The sequence below is a fragment of the Anguilla rostrata genome, chromosome 13, assembly GCF_018555375.3.
Source record: "Anguilla rostrata isolate EN2019 chromosome 13, ASM1855537v3, whole genome shotgun sequence".
NCBI lineage: Eukaryota > Metazoa > Chordata > Actinopteri > Anguilliformes > Anguillidae > Anguilla > Anguilla rostrata.
The window spans coordinates 23,008,411-23,023,183 of record NC_057945.1 but is presented as its reverse complement, the minus strand read 5'-3'; the positions used below and the strand labels follow the sequence as shown (position 1 = coordinate 23,023,183).

The following is a 14,773-nucleotide window of genomic DNA, read 5'->3' as shown; positions in this document are numbered from 1 at the left end:
CATTGGCATGGCCAAGCATCATTTGCATGCAATTTTGAGATCCAAATCACTCGAACAAAACTGCTTCCTTATGTTTCATCACATACTCTTTGAAAGAGCAATGAATGCTCTGCACATAATCACCCGACAACAGTGCTTTGTCTTGTGGTTTGATTCATGGTGTTGATAAAAGTAGAATAAAATGGAGGAAAAAGTGTTTCCAATTACCAGACAGAAACAGTTGCTGCAGACGGAGAATAAAGAAACGCTCCACCCTACTCCTCCCTTTTTAAAATTAATTAAACTAAAACAATGGGCAACATGATTTAAAACACAATAGCAGAATAGTAGACAACTTTGGTTAAAACAGGTTGTATCCAGCCACAAACACATCTTCAAAAGGACTCAGTTCTCGAGTCACAGATGATAAAATAACAACTTTACAGAGAAGTGAAATAAGTCCTCTTCTGAAGGTTGTCTCCGTTATTTGATTATTTGATCACTGCCCTGTATGGTGGGTTTGGAGTCTCCCCGATTTTTGCCGTCTCCCTCCTCCTAATGGTTTGTGTATGTTCTTAATTCTGTTAAAATGTCTAATGAAAACTTGCTTTAAAAATTGCCGCCTCCAAGCATTCCTTTGCTGTCAGCTAGCTCGCTCCTTTTTGTAAAGGAAGTGCAAGGGAGAGGTGATGGAAACAAATTAAAAGAAAATCTAAACACATACAAACAGAAGGAAATCTGTCTCTCTGAGCTGGCTTGGATACGAGCCACAAAGTTTTGTGCAGGGAAGCTGTTGGGTGGGGGGAGGGGATGGGGGGGGGGTGGTACAGTTCTTGGGTGCATGTTTCCACTGCACATTACTGCTTGCAGGGGCGAGAAAAGACTTTTTGTGAGTGGATCAGTCGCACTGGGAGTGGGTCAGTGGTTCTATGAGCTGGTCAATCGCTCTGCAAGTGGCCCACTCTGCAGAGTAACTCATGGAGCCACTGACACACCCAAAGCCACTGACCCACTCACAGTACCACTGACTTACTCACACAGCCAAAACCCACTCCACTGCCCCACTCACAGTACCACTGACTTACTCACAGAGCCAAAACCCACTGCACTGCCCCACTCACAGTACCACTGACTTACTCACACAGCCAACACCCACTCCACTGCCCCACTCACAGTACCACTGACTTACACAGCCAACACCCACTGCACTGACCCACTCACAGTACCACTGACTTACTCACAGAGCCAACACCCACTCCACTGACCCACTCACAAAGCGAGTCACTCCCCCCCCCCACACACAGCAGTGATGTGCAGGGACACCATCCAGTGAAAACACACCCAATAACTGCACCACCCACCTCCACAGATACTGCCAGAAAAATAACTATTTCAAAGAAAGACAAATTAATGCTGTTATATTACAGTAAGGCAAGGATAAACAAAGTTCAACCATAAAAATGAATCAGCACGTAGTCACCACCCATGCATCATTCATTGAGAGAGCAAATGAATGTGAAGTGAACCACAGCGAACTCCACACACCAACGCACACACACACACAAGCACACACGCACACGCACACACGCACGCACGCACGCACACACACATACACATGCACACACACAGTGCCCGTAACTCAGGGGCACTACAGAACAGCTAAACGGGGGGGGGGGTTTACCCATAATCCCCTGCATTCACTGGCAACGGACGAGATGAGAAACAAAGACTCACCTGTTCATCGGAGCCACCTGAGGCGAAGAAGTCTCCGGTCCTGGAGAAGGCCACACACGTCGCCGGGCCCTGGGGAAGCACAGGCACACGCCAAACATCAGGGGGGGTCAGAGCGCTGAGAGCACCTGCTCCTCTAACACTGGGAGCGGACAGAGCAGCGGGGCAGAGCAGGGGGCAGAGCAGCGGGGCAGAGCAGGGGGCAGAGCAGCGGGGCAGAGCAGCGGGCAGAGCAGCAAGGCAGAGCAGTGGGGTAGAGCAGGGGGCAGAGCAGCGGGGCAGAGCAGCGGGGCAGAGCAGGGGGCAGAGCAGCGGGCAGAGCAGGGGGCAGAGCAGGGGCAGAGCAGGGGCAGAGCAGCGAGGCAGAGCAGGGGGCAGAGCAGGGGGCAGACAGCGGGGCAGAGCAGCGGGACAGAGCAGCGGGGCAGAGCAGGGCAGAGCAGCGAGCAGAGCAGCGGGCAGAGCAGGGGCAGAGCAGGGGGCAGAGCAGCGGGGCAGAGCAGCGGGGCAGAGCAGGGGGCAGAGCAGCGGGGCAGAGCAGTGGGGTAGAGCAGCGAGGTAGAGCAGCGGGGCAGAGCAGCGGGGCAGAGCAGCGGGTAGAGCAGGAGGCAGAGCAGCGGGGCAGAGCAGCGGGGCAGAGCAGGGGGTAGAGCAGCGGGGCAGAGCAGGGGGCAGAGCAGCGAGGCAGAGCAGCGGGGCAGAGCAGCGGGGCAGGGCCATACACCGAACATCACCGTTTCACTCACTCCTACGGTCGGAGAACACAACACCAGTCACTCCCCTGACCGGGGTACACCAGACCCTGGAAACCCAGACCCTGTGCCTCAGCTCCCCCGCTCTGCAGCTGCTGCTGTGTGCTGCTCAAACGGTGTGAGTTACAGTTTAACCCAAGGGTACCGCAAACTGAGCTTCCATGGGAATTCACCTTACTCACACATACCCCTCTGAGACTCGGACCTACAGCCCAAACTGTGTAAGTACATTAAGCATGCACTGAGTAATAAGAATACATCATGATTAGGGTCAAGTTCATTTCAACTCAGTCAACAGAGGACATGAACTGAAACTGAATTAATGAAATTGAACCCTGGCTGATCTAGACTCCCTTCCTATATCCACCCAAGCAGTCCTTTCCTATGCAATGCTATAGCATGCGTTACCTTATTATGTGGATTTTAGCTGTGCAATTGTATGATTCGCCATACGGTTCTATGTGGGCATACATTTACTAACATTTATTACTAAGGATGTCCTGCATCTGTTCGTTGGTTTGGGAGTGGTGTAAGCCAGGTCTGGCACTGTTGCTCATATAACTCAGGTGGATGTTCTCTTACACTGCTCCGGATAAGAGCCACTGCTAATAGAATGTAAAGCAATAAGTAATGTAATCAAAAAATCACCATGAAGCTCCCTGGGAGTTTTTCAATTAATCAATCTAATTTCAATGAATCTCCTTAATTTAACGAACTGGAAAGGCATAGCCCACAACCCTTGTATAAAGACTGTTATGAGCAACAAAAGACAGGCACGTTCAACCAAAGCACTTCCCTCAGGCTCACGTTCACACAGAACGATGAAAGGCACCTTTCCAGCTGTGGACCTGGAGTTTGCCACAAAGCTTAAAAGCAAACGCGTCTGAGGCCTCAGTGTTTACAGAACCCTGTAGCAGTTAAAGGCACGAGAAACAGAACCTATTTCAGCTCTGATTCGAGCATCCCAACACACGCTTGCATCTTCCACCTGGGCGCATGTTAAGAGAGTGTGTGTTTGATAGCAGCACTCTCAACCTGCCTCCATGTGTGCTGAGTGCCAGTGTGGCTGACGCTTCTTCGAATCTCGTGGTGAGGGGGGAGCACAGCAGTCACACAAAAAGCCAGTCGTGCTCCAGTGAGAGGGCTCACGTGCACCCGTCACCATTTCTACCCAGCCCCCCATCATTCCGTGACCCATTTTTCCCCCAAAAATAACATTTTGTTCCCATAATAAACAGCACGCTCCCTCTCAATTTGTACGGATTATCTTTGTACATTCTTCATTACAAGAATTAATCGTCATGGACTGCTAGCTCATTAAATGAGGCGAGATTGTTTGGCCCAACTGCGATTGTGCCATACAGAATTACATGTTTTAAAAAATAAAACTTAAAAAAAAAAAAAAAAGACCATGACTGGGAAGTCATCCATTACAAACATGATTCTTTTTCATTACATATCAAAACATAACAAGCCTACAGTTGCAACATTTCAATTTAAGGTTTGCTCGTCTGACCGCACCAGAGCCATGTTACCAAACCACCTCTCAAATTAGTGCGACGTTTACCAAGAAAACTATCAAAGGCAAAACAGCAAGAGACAAAAAACGAGGTTTTCCATATAAAAATAGACGGTTTTAAGAAAAGCAAAAAGGACTGTAGGAGTGCGCAACCCCACACTTATGGGGGAGGGTGATCACAAATAGATCTTCAAGCTGACCAATCAGCAAATGGTATTCTCAACTACTAAGTGCAGGTGAGCAGCAAAATGTTGACATCAAATTGAAGTGAGAAGTAGCCAATTTTGAAATCTTTAAATAGTTCATTACCTGCAAAAAGTCCCAATCTTATTTTCTCCATCCAGTCAATGTTACAGGTCTGAAAATACACACTGCAAAAAACGCGCTTGGCAGCAAACCTTCTTGCCGTTTACTTTTAGAACTGAAGCAAGCCTCAGACGCCAGCAGAGACCAGACCAGGGCGCTCCATATTTTATGTGGTTGCCATGGTTACTTTTACGCCTAATTTGACTTCAAAAAAGAAACTAGGGGTACTGAGGGCAGAACTACGGCTGGTTGCACATGAGAGGTAACATATCTGGTAAAAAAAAAAAATAACACTTGTTGAAAAAGTATGGTCACTCCAACTTCCTGGAGAGCAGGGATGGTGAGGACCGAGATTTTGCCAGGCCAACTGCACAAGGCGGTTTTCTGTTCTTCAGCTTCACAATCTGAAACGATTCCCCATACGCTCAACAGTCAGTTCCAGTGATTGAGGAAAAACCCACCCTGGCAGGGATCGGCCGGTCTGGGCAGACTGCAAAGGGGGTGCACCGCCTCGCCAGCACCCACAGAACCACAGCCCAGAGCCAGCCCCGAGCCAGCCCCGAGCCAGCCCAGAGCCAGCCCAGAGCCAGCCCCTCGGGTGGAGAAGAAAAGGCCGAAGCTACTGCGGCTACACAGGCAGCAGTTATCGCTGACCCTGCCAAAACTACAGTTTAGTTTGGCCAAAGCGCTGTAGCTAGCTTCCCTAGTACTGAGGTCGTCTGGAGACAAGCAAAGCTCTCTGAATGGACCTCAGGCGCGCCATCCCATTGGCCGCAGGCCAGATGAGAACCCCAATCAGAGCAGCCAATCCTGTAACCTCCCGCTGTCAGACAAGCCTCTGGGCCACTTTTCAATACAACACAGTGAACACGGTAATCCTTTCACCTGGCGACAGAAGAAAACGGAACATGCCAGGGATGCACACACAAAAAAACACACAGCTTACTAACAAGTGGATTCCTCTCACAGTACATAAAAATTATGAATTGGAAACATAAAGGAATAAGCACATAAAGCACATATAAACACAACCCAGTGATCAATGTAAGTCAGCTTAACCTGCTCTGCACCACTCCAAACTTGCTTTACATCAAATCTATGAAATTCACCAGATAATTAAATGCAGGTAAATTAATATGCAGGCTAATTAATATTCCAGCTTTTAATCACATTTGCATTATACTTGCAAACTGCTTGATGGCTCTGATTTTCAAAATGCAAATCTCGCATGCCTATATTTAGCCCGTATGCTGCATATTTTGTTTCATGTTTATAGAGCATATTGTGTCACTGTTTTTTTTCTGATGTTTACTGGTGCTGTTATGCATGCATGCTGTTTTTTAACAGAAACGTCTAGGGCAGTCCACATGATCAACACAACAAACGGCAAGAAAGTTAATGTATGCAAGGCGGTGTTCTGCAATGAAATTCCTTCCGTGCTGCACGATACATAACTAAACGCATAAAGGCCAGCGTTCGCTGGAGCGTGGAGCTCTGTGCTCCCCGCTGTTTCGTTGCAGACCTCTGCCCTGCGTGAGGGGGAGGCTCTACTAGGAAAGGCAGGAGAACACCGGTTCTCGGGAGTTCCAAAGCCCCCTCAGTCCAGGAACATTTTCACAGACGCTGCCTGACAGTAAAAAAATAAATGAATAAATATAAAAGGCGTTTGAGGTCCGTGCCCAGGCTGTCAGGGGGCCGGGCTCCACGGTGAGTCACGGTGAGTCACTGCTCTGACAGCTCCTGGAAGGACGCAGGCCTGCCCTGGCCCCTCCTCCGGACCGCACTACCCAGAAACCACGTGAGTGCCGGTAACCAAGCGCACAGAGGCACTCGGCGCTTACGCACCGCCCCGCTGGTCGGCCCGCTCTCACTGGAGCGAGCGCTCTGTGCAGCGCTGCCGTTCGAGCGCTCTGTGCAGCGCCGCGCTCCTGAGCAGACCGCACGCGGCTCAGCGCTGCCGCTTCACTCAGCCCGCCATAAAATACAACAGAGAATAAGCAAAAGAGGCATGAGAGTGTTGGATTGCCTATGTAGCCTAGAAGTCACAAATACACCATACGGCCAAAAGTATCTGGACACCCCCTGGTCTGAGGCTATTTTTCATGGATTGGGTTAGGCCCCTTAGTTCCAGTGAAAGCAAATCTTAATGCTACACCATACAACCACATTTTAGATGATTCTGTGATTCCCCAACAATTTGGGGATGGCCCTTTCCTGTTTCAGCATGACAATGCCCCCGGGCACACGGCGAGGTCCATATAGAAATGGTTCTCGAGAACGGTGTGGAAGAACCAAACTGGATTGCACAGAGTCCTAACCTCAGCCCCATCCAACACCTTTGGGATCAATTGGAAAGCCAACTGCAACACCTAGTATGAAGCCTTCCCAGAACAGTCTGACCTCGTATTTTTTCCACTTTGTTCAGAAAGGGGACAGGCAGAGAGGGTTACAGGTAAAGATGCGATCACGGTACAGAGAGTGTCATGGCGAGAAATCGAACGCCCGGCCCCCTAGGAGACTCCTATATGGGCTGAGCGTCAGCGGCCCTATGGAGTGAGTGAGTGAGTCAGGCAGTCTCCGGGCAGCCTCTCTGACATCACCAGGCAGGCGAGCTCTCACCAGCGCCGGTGACCACAGGAGCGTGCTCTTAAATGGGGGCATGACACAGGGATGGAACCTCCTCCACTCCACCGCTCCTCCACAGGACCCCGATACTCACGGATTCAGGGTCATCGCAAGGCAGGCACGGTCGGCCAGCTCGCTGTGTCACACACACCTATTCACAGCGTGACCCCAGGCAGGTCCTTCTAGCTTTACTCTGCTCTCCATGGAGAGAGAGAGAGAGAGAGAGAGAGAGAGAGAGAGAGAGAGAGAGAGAGAGAGAGAGAGAGAGAGAGGAGAGAGAGGGAGAGGAGAGGAGAGAGGGAGAGGAGAGAGAGAGAGACAGAAAGAGAGAACGAGAGGGAGAGAGAGAGAGAGGGGGAGAGAGAGAGAGAGAGAGAGAGAGAGAGGGAGAGAGAGAGAGGCCATTATCCATTAATGATTCACATCCAAAAAAGAGCATTAAAATTCTGGATGCACCTCAATTCAAGTCCTCAAGACACATTGCAATTTAAGGCAATGAAAGCCCAAGAGCTCAGTCATGAAAAGAGTCCCCTCAGTCAGCTGGTAATGAAGCTGACTAACCCATTAACCCAACTAACACAAATCACAGACCAGCTTCATACCAGCACTGCTTACCAACAAATCAAAGTAAACCAAGTAATGAAACAGACCAAAATCTCTTATCTGGAATATTGGGATAATGTAACCAAAACACAAAACAAACTAGATTGCTACCGGACCCTAAAAAGAGACTACAAATTGGCTGAATATCTCTTCTCTGTCAGAGATACAAAGCAGAGGCAGATCCTGAACAAGTACAGGCTCAGTGACCACGCACTTGCAATTGAAAAAGGCAGACACCGGAATACATGGTTACCAAAAGAACAACGTATATGTGGTCACTGTAAGACAGGAGAGGTGGAAACAGAGATGCACTTTCTCCTACATTGTGAAAAATATTCAGAAATTAGGACACATTATTTCAACAAATTCTCTCTAATTATAAAGGACTTCCTTTCCAAACAAAAGAGGAAAAAATGCAAATCCTGCTAGGAGAAAGGCCAACGGCTCCACTAGCAGCAAAGTACATCTCGGCCTGCCATAATCTGAGGGACACTGGTTGACCACCACAAATATATTTATTTTAATTATTTATTAATTTCTATAAATTTTTTTATTTTTTTTCTACATTATTATTATTATTACTATTATAATCACAATTATTATTATTTTTTATTGTTATTGTTGTTGTTGTATAGCCTACTTGTTATGGCCATTGCCACACTGTTGATTGCATTGTTGTTGTATTTAATGTTTCCTATTCCTGTTTACGCTTTGGCAATAAGTACAAGTGTATTTCATGCCAATAAAGCATTTTGAATTTGAAATTTGATTTGAGAGAGGGAGAGAGATTCTCCTCCAGAGCCTGAATCCGGCTGCAGCATCACACGTTCACAAGCAGCCAGTGAGGCGCAGAGGGTCCTTTAGACTGCTGAGGGAAAATGGGGGGTGACTCACATGCGACACATTTTGTCCTCTCTGCCTGAAAATGACACTCTGAAGCAGGTCATTTTGTGTTCTTTCTGAAGAAAGCTTCTCCAAAGAGGTCCTGACTGCCCCAACCATCTCAGCATAACAGAAAAATAGAAATAAGACAGGATAATAATAATAATAGCAATAATAATTATATTCAAGCACTTTTCATACAGTGCACTCAAAATGTTTTGCAAGAAAGAAGGGCAGAATGTACAAAGATACGCCATAGAGGTTAAAGTCACACTAACAGTACTGTAAAAAGCAGTGCTAAAAAGAGATATCATAAATTAACAATGGTACTGACGAGGTGCCTGTTAAGTTTTGAGCATCCACGATGCTCCCCCACATTTCCACAGAGAGAGAGAGGCCTGGCCGTTAGCTACCTGGCATGATTACAGGGTTCTATAGGTCTCGCTTATATGCTCGTCAAAATAAAACGTTTTGATTGGCTGTCGGCAGTCCCACGCAGCTGAACAGGAAGAAGTTAACATCTTGAGCCTGCTGGGGATCTGCTCTCCGCTCCTAGGCAGTAATCCTCACTCTTAGGCACCTGATGCATTACAGAGCGTAGCATGAGAGACCCACCCGCCATTTCACCTGTTTGTAATCAGAACTTCATTTGTCCACGGAACAAGTCCTTAGCACGGGAGACCTGGCCAAGAGGCAGCACATTTAAAAGCACGTAACATTACAAAGAGAGCCAGGCTTCTGATTGGCAGGGGGTTGGGAGCAGCGGTGATCCGGACGCGGGAGGGCTGAGCCAGGCTTCTGATTGGCAGGGGGTTGGGAGCAGCGGTGATCCGGACGCAGGAGGGCTGAGCCAGGCTTCTGATTGGCAGGGGGTTGGGAGCAGCGGTGATCCGGACGCGGGGACGGCTGAGCCAGGCTCACGCTGGGCCACGGGGCTTACGTCAGACTCCATTATCACCGCGCAGAGGGACCAACAGGAAGCTGCTAATGAGAGGGGCCAGTGCAGGCACAGGCCACCTCTAACCACACTTCCTGTATTTTTCATCTCTCCCCAGATAAGACAGGGAAGAAAGGGGAGGGCAACGCACAGGGCAGAGTCCACCGGCTTTACATAAGGAGATTGGATCAAAGACTAATCCCTTCAGTTTAGTGAATGGAACTGCAGATTTGTACTCTACATCTGGAGGATTTTTTCATGTAGTGAACACGGTCGTGATTACATCGCGTCAATTATTCTCATTCGCCGCTAAACTTCAGAGGAGAACATATCATTTGGATTTTCTAAACAGTTTATGCATGAAGAAAATGCTATTGCTGTCGAGTACATTTTATGCGAACATCCACTATATACAATGAGCATGTAACCACTTAATTCTGATTGGTTTACATCTTTGCGATCCGGTCAATGACCGAGATACAAATGAACTTAATTTAATGCAAGTGTGCTGTGACTCAGAGGCGAAGAACTCCTGAGTAAAATGTAAATAACAGAGGCGGCTTGTTCAGAGAGAGGTCCGTCTCTATTATTCACATCTATTTAAGTTGTTCTTGTGATTCACACACATGAAAAATATACTTTTCTTTCATAAGCCTATATTTAGTCAACACCATTGTACTACAGCCAATTGTAGACTTTTTCATAATTGTGGAGGAAAAAGAAGCTATTACAGGTTTCTGTGAACTACAAGCAAGATTACTGTTGGATAAAACACCTGATTCTATAGATGCTGTGAACTACCTGCAATGTATTCATATTCCCACAAGACTAGTGTCGAACCTTTTTATTGACCTGCATTCAAACACAAGAGTGCTGTACAGTCCATGCAATATGCTTTGCAAGAGACAAAAATAACCAACTTCCATGAGAGTATACACATTTAGCCCACACAAACCCACTTACCCCATCTGTTCAGAAGACTTTATGGATGAAGTTATTTTGCCTTCTGTGAAGATTCTGTTATGAAGATTCTGAGGTACCATATTAGCACACTCAACAGCATGCTTCTGTTAAAATTCTGGTCAATGTTTTATTTATTTTACCATGGTGTTTTTCATTGATCAAATATCTTATCTGGGTAGAGACCATCATGATCATGATGATGATCATTATTATTATTCTATCTAAGGCATACAATCCCATAACACAATGTCCATTGCTAAAGGTGCATGTGTGCTTTTTGGGAGAAAACAAATACAAATGAATACAGCTTGTCGTCAGGCCTGTGGCCCCTCCAGCACAGCTCCAGGCTGCAGGCAGCACACAGGCTTGTAGCACTAATCACAGGCAGGAATGTAAACTCAGCAGGAGGGACAGCGTAAAGCAGAAAGCCTCAGCTAGTAGCTCACGCACGTTCAGACACCTTGCACACATGCATGCACATACGCACTGCACATGCACACACGTGTGCGCACATGCATGCACATACACACACGCGTGTGCACACATGCATGCACATACACACACGTGTGCACACTCATGCATGCACATACACACACGCGTGTGCACACATGCATGCACATACACACGCGTGTGCACACATGCATGCACATACACAGACGTGTGCACACTCATGCATGCACATACACACACGCGTGTGCACACATGCATGCACATACACACGCGTGTGCACACATGCATGCACATACACACACGTGTGCACACTCATGCATGCACATACACACACGTGTGTGCACACATGCATGCACATACACACACGCGCACAAACACACACACACACACACACACACACACACGCATGTGCACACATGCATGCACATACACACACGTGCACAAACACACACACACACACACACACGTGTGCACACATGCACACATACACACACGTGCACAAACACACACACACACACGTGTGCACACATGCATGCACATATACACACGTGCACAAACACACACACACACACACACACACACGTGTGCACACATGCATGCACATATACACACGTGCACAACACACACACACACACACACACACACACACACACACGTGTGCACACATGCATGCACATACACACACGTGCACAAACACACACACACACACACGTGTGCACACATGCATGCACATACACACACGTGCACAAACACACACACACACACACACGTGTGCACACATGCATGCACATACACACACGTGCACAAACACACACACACACACACACACACACACACACACACACACAGAGTCACACAAGGTCACCGACCCGCCTCCTCGTGACCCAGAGGTCGGCGGAGGACGGGAGCCGGGCACGCGTTACCGGGCCGACGCGAGGAAAACAGAGCAGGCCGCGCCGACGCGAGCGGGAGACGGGCTGCTCCACGCCGCCGATGACTAAGGCCCTTTCACAGCCTCGCGCTGCACCGCCAGACTGTCTCTCAGGTCTGTGCGCCCGGCAGGCTGCTGCACCGCTGTGAGCAGAGGCAGGAGCCCCAGCACCTTCCCGCTCGGCTCGCTCTACACCAAACCGGCCAGCCCCCGCCAGCCCCCGCCAGCCCCGCGCCCGGGTCCACTAAAGCGCTCCGCACAGACACAGCCGCCTTCTGCTCTTTTCTGCCCGTAAGCATCTGGGCTATCAAGCCACATTACCCTTGTATCTCTGGACAACAGTGTAGATTTTTTTTAAAATAATTAAATAAATAATTAAAACAGAGTCAGAACATAAGTAAATGACTGATCTTTGTCACATAAAAATGTATTCCATTTCAATAAAAGTTGGAGAGAGATACCAAATCAAACACGGATAAAAAAAACGCTGTTCACTGATCATCTTAATCCATATATGGAGAACTGGGATGTATTAAAGCATGTTTGCCCTGAGTGAGGAAGTGTTTCATTCAGAAAGGTGAAACCTGTTCTTTGGGCATTTCTTTTTTTGCTTTCCTGAGAGGGAAAAGAGAAGTGGTAGCAACCATGGAGCAAGCTCACTTCATCAGGAAATCTCCCCGGTAAATCTCCTCAACAGCACCGAAAATTCAGACTGCGGAGAACTCACTCGGGGGTTTTTTTTTTTTGCATGGTCTTGCCTCATAACAGGACATGAATGTGATTCATACATTAAAAACGAAAAAGCCAACAGATCTCCTGGAAGCTCCTTAAAAGAGGACCTTCCCGTATATGAACTGTGCTGAACTCCACCGCCCTCGCCTGACTTCAGCCCATGCCTGAAAGCAGCCAGCCCAGCGAAAATGCTCTGCATCACAGCTTCTGTAGGAGTTAGAAACACTGACCAACAAGATTACACAAGACCGGAGGCCACTTAACGGAAATTAAACACTTCTCGAGCGCCCACAAAGAGTCTGGAGAATTGTTAGCAGCCCCCTCTCACAATTCAAAAGCATCAACTGTGCGTGCTGTCTGACTGGGTCACAGCCACCATGTTTATAAAGCCTCGTGTTATCAGACTGTCATCTCATGGGAACTATTAACAAAAGTACATTTGACTTCTTTTTTTTTTTCCCCTGTGTTAACGTTACACAATTTTGCGGTCAGTTTGGAGGCTGCTGGGTGACTCTGTCCTGTCCAGGCGCTGGTCTATCGAATCTGAGCCACCGCCACCACCATCGGGCGAAGCACAGCTGGCCGTAGTGGCCCTGGGGAGGGGTTACAGCGCCTAACTGCTGTTGAACCACACAAGAAATGCCTTCCACTGATCTCGCGCGTCTTTGCAAGCCCCGACTTGCGAGCTGCAGTCTAACAGAAGACCTCATGTGTTCGGAGCACAGCCGAAGCGTGTCGTGCTCTATTTTACCAAGTCACAGGGGGAAGTAAAGACGGTCAGGGTGTACTCCCCCTCTCCTGGAACCTTACAGACATTACTATTAAGTGAGGAAATCTGACGAGTAAATATTAGGATGTGCATGATTGTTTCAGGGCATTTAGAAGAGATGGCACCCAGCGAGATGAACATGTGGCGTGCACGTCATTTCACGAGCTGTTCCATAAAACAGGAAGTGGCTAATATGACGGGCTCCTACTTAGCTGACAGCACAGTACTGGACGAGAGCGCTTCGTTTCCCTGCACTACACTCAGGGTACCATCTCATTGCGCACAAGTCTGGTGAATGAAAACCCTTAAAATGGGAAATACACCGAGATGCTTTGTCAATCACACGCAGGTTAATGTGTATATAGTGTGTGAGAACGGAACATATAAAATCTCACCAAATAATCATCCCCTACCTCTGACTAGAAGCACAAATTATTGCATTCCCTAAACCCGTTGAGTCCCCAGGTCCTCACTGCAAATGAGAACTGAGCTCTCAGCTGACCCACCTGGTTAATTAAAGGTAAAAAAGACAGCAAATAAAACCAGAATCAGGATTGGATAATGGAATCTGACTGCCCCTTGTTTAACTAAGTCATCTAACTGGGCGTGGCACCTGTACCTGTACACGCAGCACAGAGGAGAGAGAGGTGACTGGGGCAGATTCCTCGCACCATCACCACGGTAACGCAGCAACACCTCCACCTGCTCTCCGTGTGGGGGCTTGTTCTTCTGGGCTCCGCCCACAGCGGGGACGTCAGCCGTGACGGGGACAGGAGACCGGAGCGGGCCTGCAGCTGCTCCCCTGCCTCCGAGCGCCCGCTTTCATTCCTTCCGGAACATTCTCCGCATCGCGCCTCTCGAGCCGGCGCGGCACGCCTTGCCTGAGCGCCGCAGGCGCGGCCCGGGCCGAGAGGGCGAGCGCGAGGGCGGGAGCCAGGAGCCAGGAGCGTGGGTGAGGGAGGGGGGCAGGGGCCCTGGGGGGGAGGCGGCGGGGGGAGAGGAGCAAAGTTGGCGGCCGTGGGCGGGAGGCGAGGGGAAAAGTGTGAGGGTTGGGCCCAGAAGTGGGGGGGGGGGGGACTTAGGCGCGCGGGCGGGAAGAGGGGTAACAGGAAGCCGGGGGCGGAAGTGGGCGGGGTAAGGCTCCAGCTTAGGTGCGAGGGCGGGGGCGGGGGAGCCCAGCAGAAGGAGCAGGCTGACCTGCTTCAGCCCAAACGCTCAGCAATCCAACATGCGAAAGCAATCACACAACAGGCGGAAAGCTCCCAAAAATTATGACTCACTCCGAGTGGGGAGGTGGTTTCCTTGACATTCTTTTTTTCTTAAATACACTTCAGGAGGCAGAATTTTTAAAGGAACTACAAAAAGGGAAACCCAAGATAGATGAAGCCGACGCTCTGTGTGTCAGACTAACGAGGGAAAAGAGGGTTTCTGTGGAGAGGCTGACGCCGCGCGGGTCACAGCGACAGCGCGGCGTGCCGAGGAGCGGCGCTGGGCACAGCTCCGCCCGCAGCAAAGCCAGCTGGGATAGCGCCTCTCACACGAGGGCCGCAAGCCCCATTAAGCCGAAGGGCCGCAGGCCGCCATGACTCTACTG

General features: G+C 49.1%; 1 protein-coding gene across 4 annotated transcripts in view; it reads right to left on the bottom strand.

Annotated features, from left to right (window-relative positions):
* poc1a (POC1 centriolar protein A) overlaps positions 1-14,773 on the bottom strand; it is a 71,685-nt gene that overhangs the window by 37,405 nt on the left and 19,507 nt on the right. For all 4 annotated transcript variants that reach the window (XM_064304881.1, XM_064304879.1, XM_064304882.1 and 1 more), the window contains exon 8: positions 1,714-1,782. In XM_064304881.1, the coding sequence (XP_064160951.1) occupies positions 1,714-1,782 (69 nt within the window). The remainder of the gene's footprint in view (positions 1-1,713; positions 1,783-14,773) is intronic.